This window comes from Ochotona curzoniae, unplaced genomic scaffold (assembly GCF_017591425.1).
Source record: "Ochotona curzoniae isolate NIBS_2020 unplaced genomic scaffold, NIBS_Ocur_1.0 scaffold_4701, whole genome shotgun sequence".
Lineage (NCBI taxonomy): Eukaryota > Metazoa > Chordata > Mammalia > Lagomorpha > Ochotonidae > Ochotona > Ochotona curzoniae.
In genome coordinates, this window is record NW_024467122.1 from 30,214,627 (window position 1) to 30,228,331 (window position 13,705).

Sequence of the window (13,705 nt, forward strand, 5' to 3'; positions counted from 1 at the left end):
ATTGGAATTATAAATTCTTCAGGCTCTAAATTTTAGCATAGAGGCAGGAAGAAAGATAAATATACCAGTTTCTTTATAGGCAATATTAACCTAACTTCCAACTCATGCTTATCTGTAAGCTTTCTTGCTGGATAAGGTTATACTGAAGATTGACTAACATCTGCTTAGTTATATAAAGTAAATATCAATGTACTAATTCTTAAATCTAAAAAGGGAAATTATTCATAAAGTGCATGTTTGGCAAATTAATGTGGCATAAGGTATTTTGTTGGGGGTTGTTTTGTTTATTCAAGTGTAGAAAATGCAGTTAAGTTTTTCCTCATTATATATAGTTATTTATTTACTTTTAGTCAATAAAGAGGACGTGAGCCCCAAACTGCCTCCTCTTAATAGTGATATTGGCAGCAGCAGTGCTAATGTTCCCGATCTGATGGATGAGTTTATAGCAGAACGACTCCGAAGTGGTAATGCCTCGGTAAGTTTTACTGTTTCACTCATTTAGTTTGAAGAGAAAGGGGGAAAGAAACTAAAAGATACATTTTTGTGTGTGTGCCATGGATAGTTGAACATTTTTATTCAAAGCATGCTTCCCCCCAAATTTAACAATTTGTGTGAGTAAATCAAGATGTGAATGGAGCAGGCTCCACCAGGGTGAGATTGGAATGCCCATATGCTCCCATGCAGACGTGTGAGCCACTGCTTTGCCAGCTGAGCAGCTCTTGTCTCGTCCGTTACCCTGGCACCGTCACCAGCTCTCAGCAGAAGAAATGAAGTCTTACTAGTCTTGCCTCGTGGTTCTAACAGCACAAGTGACCTTCCAGATATCCTTGAAGGGCTTAAAAGTTACTTTGATCTTGAATGTTATGATCATGGCAAAATGAGACTAGACTTTTTGTTATCACTAGGAATGTTTAGTTGTTAGAAACGGATTCCTGAAAGTGGATTTAAAAAAGAAAAAGATTTATGTGAAAGGCAGAGTTGAAGGGAAGAAGGGGCTGGGGTGGAGATGGGGGAGGGAGAGAGACAGAGACAGAGATGAGAGAGGGAGGAAGGGAGCGAGGGAGAGAGAGAAAGGAGCATGCGCAGGATCCTCCATCTCCTGGCTCATTCCCCAAATGGCTGCAGTCGCTGGCGGGTTTGACCAAGCCAAATCAGAAAAGACACTTCATCCAAGCCTGCGGTGTGGCTGCTTGAGCCATTTTCTGTTTTCCCAAGCCGTTAGCAGGGAGCTGGATCGAAGTGGAGCAGCCGGGACTTGAACTGGCGCTCCTGTGGAATGCCAATGTTACCAGCTGAAGCTTAACTCGTTATGGCACAATGCCAAACCCAAAAGTGCAGTTTTTAAACTAGGCTTGTTTCTTGGGGGTGGGTGAAAGTTGTTTTAGAATTATTATAGGTGCGTGTTGTTACCATGGTTCCTGCCTCTCTCCCTGTCTGCTGCTGCTATCCTGATGTTTTGGCTTGCATTCACTGCCTGGTTCTCAGGCTCAGCACCATCTGATATTTGGGTCTTTGCTTTTAGTTCAGGCTTCAGTTACATTCAGTGACCTAGGGTGGTCATTGAGTGAATTTTATCGTTTCTACTTCAGGTCCCAAATCTCAGTATTTTTCACCATGGTTATCTTAGAAATTAAATGTCTCATATGTCTAAGGAGAATGAAAAACAAGTTATTTATTTATTTTTTAATGGTAAAGTGTTTCTTGAATTTTCAGATCATGACGAGAAGAGGAAGTAGTCCTGGTGGCCTTGAAATTCCCAAAGACCTCCCGGATATTCTCAACAAGCAGAACCAGCCGCGCCCGGTGGACGACCCTGGTGTGCCCTCCGAGTGGACCTCGCCCGCCAGCGCGGGGAGCAGCGACCTGATCAGCTCCGACAGTCACTCGGATTCCTTCAGCGCCTTCCAGTATGATGGCCGGAAGTTTGACAGCAAGTATCTTCCTGTCTGAGTCCTGTGTTCTGTTCATTGCTTCCCTTAGGAGCATCCTCACCAGTGTCACTCTATGATTCCCCATGTTCTTATTTTACCTCTTGGTGAAATTCCTAAAGTGATTTTAAGCAGTCATCTCAGACTATTGGCAAAACTAAAAGCATCTGAAAAACAGAGAAACAGTGGACTCTCGGACAGTGTAGAAAGAAAAATAGTTTAGGATTGATTTGTTATTCAGATGCAGCCTAGCCGTGGTGATGAGGTGCCTGTTGCACAGACTCACAGTTGGGGTACCGGCCAGATCCGTAGAATGCAATAGAGCCGGGGCCTTGCTGAGTAGCTGCCTTGTGATGTGGCCTTGTGCTGTATTGCTGTCACATAGCTATTCCACTGTGATTCTGTTTCATCCTTGGCAGTCAGTAGAGAATACCAGAATTTTTTTAAAAAAAATAAAAGCCAAGATGTTGGGAACCGAGTTTGTAAGAAGCTGAGAGAGATGTTTTGTGGAACTACGTGTTTCTTCCAATTATGAATTGTACAGTACTGTAATCTCAGACTGGCATGTGACTTTAAAATAAAGATGGTTTTTACCATAAATATGTCATCTTACCATATATTCCACTATTGGAGATTATATAATATTTGAAAAGAGGTAAGTGTGTTTGTCATCAGCTAGCAGAAAATGGATAAGAGTAACAATGACAAATCATATGCGTCTTAATTGATGTTAATAATAAGTTAATGCTAATAATAAGTTATAGGAATCTATGTTTTTATTTGTAATCCTCGTTGTGTTAGCCTGATACTTGGCTTGAGTAATACTTAGATATAATCTATTTAGGGAGTATATTGGCATTTGATGATTTTGCTGATTTAGTTGTGCCTGTTTTGTACGTATGTCTTTTGTGATTGAGAGTCAAATGCTATAGCATATCTTCTCTCTCCAGATTTTGGCTTCGGAGCCGACACTGGGATTGCATCCTCCACTGATGTGGATTCAGGTTCTGGCCATCCTCAGAGTGCTGAAGAGCAGGAAGTAGCCAGTCTGACCACACTTCACATAGATTCTGAAACAAACAGCCTTAACCAGCAAGCTTTCTCGGCTGAAGTGGCAACTGTTACTGGTAAAGCTATCTAATGGAATGTATTCCTTCAGTGTCTTTTTCACATGTTCCAGAGAACCTAAGTATAATTTTAAGTATTACCGCTATTTTTTTCCACTCATCTTTATTGTATAGCAGAAGGGAAAATAAAATTTAACAGTGTTTTGAGTCTACGTCATGTGCATAAGCCTCAGCGGAGTCTGTGAACTCAATAGTATTTGCAGAATTCTGCATGTACGTATGATAAAGCATTTTCCACAGTTACCTTTTTTAGTAACTGGCAAAACCATTTTAAGTACTAAAAAAATATAGCTGTAGCATTTTAAATTTATTGTTTATGTTACTGTATTGGAAAGGCAAGGAGACAGAGGGAGGTCTTTGATGAGCTGATTTACTCCCTGATTGCCTCAACTTGCCAGGTTGTGCCAGGCCAAAGCCAGGTGCCCAGAAGTCACTGCACATCTCCCGTTTGGGTGGCAGGGACTGTGAAATACTTGCACCAGTACCTGTTGCCTTCCAGGGTGTGCATACAATCAGTTAAACCCAACCATGAATACAGCAGATGGAGTTGGGAAGCAGTCAGTTATGTTTATTAAAAGGTTAGTGCAGTGACCAGAGTGAGCCTGAGAAGTTAGTGGATCCTAGTTCTGGGTGATCAGCTGCATGAGCCAGCTGTAGTTTCTGCCTACGTGAGACTTGGAGAGGTTGTTATCCATTCCTGCTTCAATATCAGTTGGGTGATTTTGCTGTCCTGTGTTTGGCTGGAACACACATGACCAGAGCAGTGATCTCTGCCTCCTGGAATTAGGCATGTTTTGTAGCCAATCCAGATGAATGAAATGAAATTGGGGAAATACTAGATAAGCAAGAGCCCATTCTTGTATTTTCATTTCCTGCCTCCTACTTCCCAAACAGTAGGGGTTTTAGCCTGCTCCATCAGGGAACAGGGCTTGAATGAAGGACAGAGACCAGTTGGGTTAGGTCAGCAGGCCTTCATCACAGGGTTTGAACTACTCAGAGGCAGGCATTGTGGTACAGCAGTCCAGATGCTGCCCGGGCACCTGCAGTGCCACCTCCTGCCACCCATAGGGGCTGCACAGGAAGAATCCTGGTCTCCTGGCTTCAGCCGGGACAGCTGCTGGTCTTGCAGCCATGTGAGGGAGTAAGGCAACTGATGGAAGGTGTGTCTGCCTGCCTCTGGTCCCCACCTACTCTCCCCTCCTCTCTGTTTTACTGCTGTTCCCCCTTTCAATAAAAATAAATAAAACCTTATAAAAAGCCAAATTACTTAGATAAGGATCAAAGAAGGTTCTTATTTCATAATGAGCAATGTTTACTGTAGTTCTTTGAAAAACTGTAAATGAAGAAAGTATGCAACATTACTAGTGATCAAAGAATGCAAATGAAAACACAATGAGATAACATTACACATATTAAACACCTGGAGTTAAAAACACTGAGTATTAAAAGTGTTGAGAATGGTATGGAACAATTGGAAATTTCATGTTGTGTGTTGTTACTAGAAGTGGAAAAGACTGAAACCGCTATGGAGACACAATATTTTTTCAAGTTAAACACACACTTACCACATGCCTGTTCCTAGATGCTTCCCTTTGATAGTTACCTGTACAAGTTCATGGCAGTAACTAAAACTGGAGAACAACCTAAATGTCCATGAACTGATGAGTGGGTAAACATTGCCGAACGTATGATTAATTGAAAATATAAGAGGTTTATATCCTGTAGTGGAATGAAAAAAAATGTCTTGATGGAAGGGGGAGAAGTAAGAAAGTTGCAAGATATAAAAACTATGTTAAGACATTTGGCCTTATGCTAAAGCCGAGGAGGAACCATTGAAGGATTTTAACAGATTGGTGAGATTAAGTTAGATTAAAATAAAAATAGGTGTACAAACAACTGTTTTATTTGAAAGGCTGAGTTACAGAGAAGGAAGGAGATACAGAGAGGTCTTCCATCCACTGATTTCACTTCCCAAGTGGATGCACTTCCCAGGGCTGTGGCGTGCCAAAACCAGGAACCTGGAGCATCTTCCAAGTTTCTATGTGGGTGCAGAGGCCCAAGCACCGAGTCCATCATCTGCTGTTTCCCTGGGTAGATTAGCAGGGAGCTGAAACAGAAGTGGAACAGCTGAGACTCAAACCAGTAATCATTTGGGATTTCAACACCGCAGGAGGCATCTTAACCTGTTACGCCACATGCTGACCCCACTTAGATTTTTAGTTCTCTTTGCTGCCTTACGCAGCGTGAATTGGGAAGAATGACCAAGGAGAGGGATCCACTGTCAGCTGGAGGCTTGGGTCCACTGGAAACCAAGCTAGCAGTCACAGTGGCACCACAGGGGCCAGGAGAGAATTGCCTCAGGTCTGTAGTAAGTAAGGTAGCAGAGCAGAGCTTCTGTGGTTGCACCAGGAAGTGGGAGTGAGACTCCTGTCCCCGACGCCTGCTGTGCTCAGTGTGTCAAGTTCTAACTCCAGGCTAGTGCCGTGAGACGCACGCATTGAGGCTAGGTACACAGCTTATCCGACACCTCAGTGACCTCGTTTGCCAATTAGGAATCTGTGTCTTTGGTTGTTTCGTTTACTCTCTGGTTTGTGAGGATTTTCAGCATTGCGTCCTAGGTAGGGTCTAACGAGGCTCCAGTGTGAACTTTCTGGCATTGTGTTCACAGGTTCAGAGAGTGCCTCGCCAGTGCCCTCGGCCCTGGGGTCCCGGTCGCAGACGCCTTCTCCCTCGGCCCTGCACATGGATCCCCTGGAGCAGAAGGACCTGCAGCTTGACGAGAAGCTCCACCACTCAGTCCTGCAGACGCCGGATGACCTAGGCAATGTTTGGAAATCGGCTCTGGGCTATGATTCGAGGCATTAGTATCAGGAAATCTTAAATAAGGCATCTTAAGTTTGATTATATATATGATGCCCATAAATCTAGACATTCATAGATCTTTTGGAAATGTGTTGCTCTAACATTCTTTTTCTTGCTCAAAGAAATTTGTACCCTAATTTTGACTTGTTTTGTAATAGTTGATCACAATCTTTCAGTTAGTGCTTGCTTTATTGCTTGTTCCTAAAGCAAGGGCTAACCAGTACACGCGATAATTAGTTCTAATCTTTACGCATTTAGGAGAGTGCACCTGCTTGGCAGTTGACTCCCAAATGCCCAGCAGTGAGTAGAGCTGGGTGTAGCCAAAGCTCTAAGGCTGGAAATCAGTTCTGTTCCGCCCTGCAGGTTTCAGGAGCTCAGTCATGTGAGGGAGGATGTCTGCCTCCCAGCGGCTGTGCTGGCAGGAAGCTGCAGTCAGGAGTCGGAGCCGGAGCCAGGCAGCAGGCCCCAGCTTGTAGCTATAGCATGTGGGTGCCTTGACTGCTAGACAGTGCGTGCTTGGCACTGGAATTCTTTATTTTTTTTTTCTTTTTAATAGACTTATTTGAAAGTTAGAGATACATAGAGAGGAAAAGATCGAGATTTTCCATGTGCTGGTTCACTCCCCAAATGGCCACAGTGGCTGGGACTGAAGCACACCTGAGCCAGGAGCTTCTTCCGGAGTCTCATGTGGGTGGCAAGGACCCAAACACTGGGGCCACTTCCACTGCTTTTCCTAGCCCATTATCAGGGAGCTGGAGTGGAACAGCCAGAATGGGAACTGGAGCCCGTGTAGGATACCAGCATTGCAGATTGCAGATTAACACGCTATGCCACAGCGCTGGCCCTGCTAGCCCTGGCATCGCTTTTTTTGTTTTGTTTTGTTTTTAAGATTCATTTATTTTTATTTAAAATGCATCTTTACAGAGAAAGCAGCAGAGACAGAGAAGGCCTTAATCTACAGCTTCATTCCCCAAATAGTTGCAAATGGCCTGAGCTCGGCCATTCTGAAGCCATGAGCTCAGAGTTTCCTCTGGGTCTGCCATTTGGTTGCATGGGCCCACATATGTGGGCCATCCTCTGCCACCTTCCCGGGCATAGTAACAGGGCTTGATCTGAAGTGAAATAGCCAGGAATCAAATGAACACTCATATGGGATGTACCCCTATGGGATACACTACAGGCGGAGGTGTAACACCCTGTGCCACAGCACTGGTCCCAGCATTATCATTCTTGGTGTTATCCCTGATAGTAGCATTATCACTGGTTAAGCAAGCTTCAGTGTTTCTAATGATTTTGATTCTGCAAGAGTACTAGCAAATATAAGTAAAATGTAAATGATCTAAATGAAAGTTTTTCTATTTTTATGTAAATATTAAAAAGTGAATTGGGAAGTTTAGAAGCTACATTTTAAGAAAAATTTTTTACTCTGAATTGTCTGTGATGTAACAAGCACCAGAAAGACGTTTTGTAGATATGCCAGCGACTTCAGTCAGGTATAGTTGATGAAGTAACTGCAGTGAATAATATGAAAAGCTTGTTTTCATTAGTACTGCAGCACCTTTACTCTCTGACCAAAGGAAAAACTCTCCAACTCTTTTCTTTTTTTTTTTAAGATTTATTTTATTGGAAAGGCAGTTGTACAGAGAGGAGGAAAGACAGAGAGGAAGATCTTTTGTCTGTTGATTTACTCCCCAAGTGGCTGCAACTGTGCTGAGCCAAAACCAGGAGCCAGGAACCTCTTTCCAGGTCTCCTACGCGGGTGCAGGGTCCCAAGGCCTTGGGTCATCCTCGACTGCCCTCCCAGGCCACAAGCAGGGAGTTGGATGCGAAGTAGAGCCGCCGGGACTAGAACCAGCACCCATATGGGATCCCGGGCGCGTTCAAGGCGAGGACCTTAACCACAAACGCTATCACGCCGGACCCCAAACTCTCGAACTCTAATGGCAGGGCTTTTAAAGTGGGGCCATTCTTTGACATGGAATTACTTTGCAATCACATATCCCTAATATTCCGGTTTGTGGGTTATTTTTGACCTTTTTTATTTTCCTGCATTTGGCTCATGGTTTTAAAAAAAGAAATTAAGATTTATTGTATTTTACTTTAAAGAGTTAACAGACAAAGGAAATGACAGAGTCTTCCATCTGCTGGTTTACTCTAGAAATATCCACCATGACCGTAACGGGGGGCCTTTTTTGAGGCTGGGAATCGGAAGTGCTTCTGGGACTCCCGTATGGGTCCAGGGACCTAAGAAGTTGGGCCATTCTCCACTGCTTCCCAGGCCGTTGGCAGGGAGCTGCAGCAGAGGCAGAGCAGCTTAGTCTAGAACTGGCACCAATAAGGATTGATGGCTCCTTGGGCAGAGAGTTATGGCCTGTTATGTCACCACATTGGCTCCTTTCCCATAGTTTTTTTTTTTTTTTTTTAAATAATTTTCCCCTAACATTTGGATACAATTTCAAAGAAAAAAGCTACAAAGGTAGAACAATGAACAACCATAAACTCTTGACAAATTCACTAGTTCATCTTTTGCCACTTGAGTCTATAAATAGATAAGCATCCATATGTGCACAAAAATTCTTTCTTATATCCTTTTTTTGAGCCATTTAAGAGTGAATTTTAAGTACCAGACCTTTCATACCCAAATACTTCAGAGTATGTGTCCTATGATAAGATGAATGTAATTATTGCCCTAGTGAAGAATTCAGTAGTCAGAGACCTTGACCTTGTCGGAGGTTATTGACACTAATGTACACTGGCATCTCTTCTGTTGACTTTTGCAGATATTTTAAATTATTCATTTAAGTTGGTTCTTGGATTTTTTGCTGTTTGTTAATTTTCTGAAAAATGACTTGACACTGTCATACTGTTTTTTTTTTCCCCTATAGAAATCAGTGAATTTCCATCTGAATGTTGCAGTGTGATGGCGGGGGGGACCCTCACCGGATGGCATGCTGACGTTGCTACTGTAATGTGGAGGAGAATGCTAGGCATTCTGGGCGATGTCAATTCTATCATGGATCCTGAAATACACGCTCAAGTATTTGATTACCTCTGTGAACTGTGGCAAAATCTGGCCAAGGTAAAAAAAAAAAAAGACATTAACAAATAAGGACAGGAAAAAACGAGTAGTAAGAGATAGAAGAGTCTGTGTGTTGACACATGTGCTCTGATGGACTGGGAGGAAGCACAGTGAAGTCATGTAAATGTAGTTCATTCTCTAGTTAGTGGTAGAAACTGGATTTCAACTTGAGGTTGAAGCAAACAGGGAGAGCAAACAGTTTTCATAGGTTTGTTACCTTTCATTTGCCGATTACAGATCAGAGATAACCTCGGCATCTCCACTGATAACCTCACCTCGCCTTCGCCACCGGTTCTGATCCCTCCACTGAGGATTCTTACACCTTGGCTCTTCAAGGTAAGCTTCCAGTGTAAGGTGTTTCTGTTTATCATTTTAAAATTTAGCAAACAAGTCTAAAACATTGGATAGAAATTTTGGGAGTTGTATACGCTCCCAGAGCACTTAAAATTTTTCGCTAGTATTCTTAAGTTACTAGGCATTTTGTGGAGAAAAGAGAGAGCACATGGCAAAATTGTTACACAGGACGCATCACGTTTGTTTGCTTAGGAAATGAAACAATAGGTATAAAATTTCTTTATAGGTAAGTGAGATATAGGCTTAAGTTTATATCACAAAATAATGCACTGTGCCTTTAGAGATTAAATACCTTTGCAGCAATTGGAACATTTTCTTAAGTGAAACAATTTGTGCTTATTCAGATCTACATTCTGTTGGTTGGTAAAAAGTTTCAGTAGTCCTGAGTTTTGGTTTCTTACAGAAGATGGATCAGGGTAGAATTCCATGAAAACAAATATAATACTTGCTGTATCGTTTAAGTGTTTACTGAACATTGCTTGGTTTTTCAGTATTAAAACTGATCTCAATTTTAGGCAACCATGTTGACTGATAAATACAAGCAAGGTAAGCTACATGCTTACAAACTTATTTGTAACACGATGAAAAGAAGACAAGATGTGTCTCCAAATAGAGATTTTCTGACACATTTCTACAATATAATGCACTGTGGGTTACTTCATATCGATCAGGTAAGTGGATATACTTCTAAAAACTTGTTTTATCAGTTTATCTTTACATCTTGATATACTTAACTCTTTGTTTTGAAGGTGTAGTGATAAAACTGTCCCCTTTATTTGGCTTTGTTTTCATGTCCTTTTTTGTTATGCAACGTAGTTGATAAACAAGCTCCTGAAATCATAGGTTGATTTGACTGTTCCACTCACTTTAAACCAATTATTGTGTTTTTGGAAGCAATTAAATCCATTGCTTCAGTTGACACCATCTTTCTTTTAGTGTTCCACTGTTCTTCTAAGGCATTTTGTAAGTGTTGCTTGATGATGCTTCAGGCCTGTGGATTTGCTTCTTGTCCTGGTGTGTCCAGAAGTTCATTTCAGTGTGAAACTCCACATGTCGCCTTTTCTTACTGTCATTGATTGGGTTGACATAGTGACACTGGCTTGGCATATTTGATCATTCACAGTCATTGAAAAAATCATAGCTCTTAATTAGAACATTAGTTCATGTGTTCTTGACCTTGGCTATAAAATTTAAAATGTAGCAAATAAGTAAATATATATATTTGTCCTAATATGTATAGAATTCATTTGCAGGTCATTTTAGAGTATATTAAATTGATGTAAAAGTGATAATTATATCTAAAAAATGAAAAAATATTGTTGCACTTATTTGAAGCTTATTTAGTGTTCTGCCTTATGAACACATCAAATAAGCTAACAGCCCTCATTACTAGAAATAGAAAGCCTCTGTTTCAGATAAGCCAGATTGAGAAACATAACCAAAGAGAAAGTGAGTGAAAAACCAAGCTATGAATAATCTCTCAAAGGAACCTGTGTTTAGACTTCTGAGGCTAAATACAATTTAATTTATCTGATAGAATCTTTCCATTACCATACAGCAGATCACGTGGCTTCAGAGACATTATCACTGGAGACAGACAGGTGGGACGAAAAACTACTCGGCAGTCCACTTTCAAAATGGGTGGCCTTAAATTTTTAGCCCTCTGAAGTGTGAAAAACACGCTTGTTACTTACAGAAAACAGACGAGTTATAAGAGTATACAGAGTATCATACAAAGCATGGATTATTTGGAAAAATGAAAATTAGTGTTGCCAATCAGTCGATGTGTAGTAATTACCTTTTTTATTCCATATATTGCCTATTTTAAGAATATTGATTAGCTGATAGCGAAGATTACATGTCTGATATTCTGTCTTACCCCCTCTCGCCTATTTCCAAGGATATTGTCAATACAATCATCAAGCACTGCTCACCTCAGTTTTTTTCACTTGGCTTGCCTGGTGCCACAATGCTTATTATGGATTTTATTGTAGCGGCTGGTAGAGTGGCTTCGTCAGCTTTCCTCAATGTAAGTTTTTGTTTCCTTTTCGGCATCATAATCAAAAGCTTCTTTTAACCAGGTATCCACAAAGCAACAGAGGAAGAGCTGTTGCTAATAAAATATAACAAACTGATGTTCAAGGAAATTTAGCTTAATTAAAATTGATTCTCCCACATTAAAAAGCATAAAGAAAAAAGCGTTGAGAAATGTCTGAAATTAGTTGATGTATGGATTCAGGAGCTATGAAAATGGGTTACATGTGATAAGCAAACAATTTGTTGTGTTTTGTTTTTACCTGCTTAAAAGGCAGAAGTGACAGAGACAGCTCCTTCGCCTGCTGGTTTGCTCCATAGGTGCCCACAGGAGCCAGGGCTGGGCCAGGACAGAGCTCAGGACCCCATCTGGGTCTCCCGCATGAGTAACAGGGGCCCAAGCCCTTGAAGCTTTCATCTGCTCCAGGCGCCTTCCTGCCATCCAACCCTGCAAGATGAGTCAGCAGGAAGCTGGGTTGGAAGCAGAGTAGCCAGGATTGGAACTGGCACAACATAATGTCATAACATGCTGTGCCACATCACCTACCCCAAAGCAGATCTTCAAAGAGAGGAAATCTTAACCAGAGGAAGGAAGGCAGGCAAGGAAAAAGCAATGAACTTGGTAGCAAAAGGGAATATAGAGTAATCAGTACATAATGTGAAAATATTTCAAATCCTCACTTTATATTCTTTGAACATATTTAGTTGTTTTCTAATTTTAAAAAAGGAAGAAAGAAAGCAATGCAGTAACCCAGAAATGTGTCCTGGGAGTAAAGTCAAAGCTAACTATGTGTGGAGATTTTTTTCTGTAGTCTGTAGAACTGTAGGACAACGCCAAGGAAATCCATATAGATGCAATAGGTTCCAATGTAGTTGGCAGAGGTGAGCTGCAGAAGCAGTAGCTGCGTTCACAATGTTACCACATTTTATCTTGACGAAGGAAAGGGCATAACCATTGCAGAATTTAGAGCAAAGAGTGACATAATCAAATCTCTGTTTGGAAAGACCACTCTGGAGCAAAGTTTGAAAGAGAAATGACTAATGTCTACTGGAAAAAATTAAGGGCGTTTGAGAGAGAATATTTCTTGTGTAGCATATAACTTACAAATCAAGTTAGCATAGAACATGTCACTTATACACTGTAAATAGCCAACAGTGAGTGAGAAGTTCTGTTTGAGACATTGTAAGGTGCATGTTAGACACTGTCCAAACCATTGCCTCTATCAGTCGGGGGGTAGGTGTGGCCAGAAATTAAAAAGCTGAGAAACATTGCCCTGCAGAAGTTTTTTAAAACTACAAAACTAGCTGTTGCTGCTAAGAAGAAATATGCAAATAAAGAATAGAAAAACTTGTGTTTACAAATAGATTTCTAACTCCATTTCTCTGATTCTCTGAGAATCAGAGAAATTTTTGTTCTTTACAAGGCGGACAGACCTAGAAAAAGGCAAATCTTTTTTTTTTTTAAAGATTTATTTTATTTTTATTGGAAAGGCAGATATACAGACAGGAGAGATAGAGAGGAAGATCTTCCGTCCAATGGTTCACTCCCCAAGTGAGCACAACGGCCAATGCTATGCCGATCCAAAGCCAGGAGCCTCTTCTAGGTCTCCCACGCGGGTGCAGGGTCCCAAAGCTTTGGGCGGTCCTCGACTGCTGTCCCAGGCCACAGGCAGGGAGGTGGATGGGAAGCGGGGCCGCCGGGATTAGACCGGCACCCATATGGGATCCCGGGCGTGCAAGGCGAGGACCTTAACCACTGTGCCATCGCGCCGGGCTGAAAAGGCAAATCTTCTATCTGCTGGTTTGCTCTTCAAATTCCTACAGCAGCCTGGGCTGGGCCAACCAAAAACAGGGGCCAAAAACTCAGTCATGGATGGCCAGTGGACGCCAGGGACCCAGGACAGCATTAACGTTCGTGTATTAACAGGAAGCCAGAATCAGCACAAACCCAGGCAGTATAATGTGGGCTGTGGAAGTCAAACTGGGTCCTAGCTGCTTGGCCATATGCCCCTCTGAGATGCTTATTGCTTGAATGTAAGACATCCAGAGCCTAGTCTCTCTTCAGCTTTGTGCTGAGTTCTTTATGATTATTAAATGTCATTCCTTTTATGTGCAAAGTGTTCCCTTTGCTGTAATACAAAGAAAGATGGAATAAATTAAGTATATTTTATGCTCAAGGAGCATATTATTTGCAGACTAGCAGGTGGGGACTAGGGATGGAAAAGTTGCACAACTATAGAATGTAGAGCATTAAATAGGCACCACTGTAAGAGGAAGCATATTAGCATAGTGGTTAAAAGTGTGGAAGCTCAGAGCCAACC

At 41.7% G+C, this 13,705-nt stretch overlaps 1 protein-coding gene across 6 annotated transcripts in view; it reads left to right on the forward strand.

The window, feature by feature from the left end:
• The window catches only part of RALGAPA1 (Ral GTPase activating protein catalytic subunit alpha 1), a 195,868-nt gene that overhangs the window by 81,630 nt on the left and 100,533 nt on the right, over nt 1-13,705 (forward strand). For all 6 annotated transcript variants that reach the window (XM_040968824.1, XM_040968825.1, XM_040968826.1 and 3 more), the window contains 8 exons: nt 351-475; nt 1,714-1,930; nt 2,879-3,055; nt 5,724-5,876; nt 8,803-8,996; nt 9,234-9,332; nt 9,866-10,021; nt 11,251-11,379. In XM_040968824.1, the coding sequence (XP_040824758.1) occupies nt 351-475; nt 1,714-1,930; nt 2,879-3,055; nt 5,724-5,876; nt 8,803-8,996; nt 9,234-9,332; nt 9,866-10,021; nt 11,251-11,379 (1,250 nt within the window). The remainder of the gene's footprint in view (nt 1-350; nt 476-1,713; nt 1,931-2,878; nt 3,056-5,723; nt 5,877-8,802; nt 8,997-9,233; nt 9,333-9,865; nt 10,022-11,250; nt 11,380-13,705) is intronic.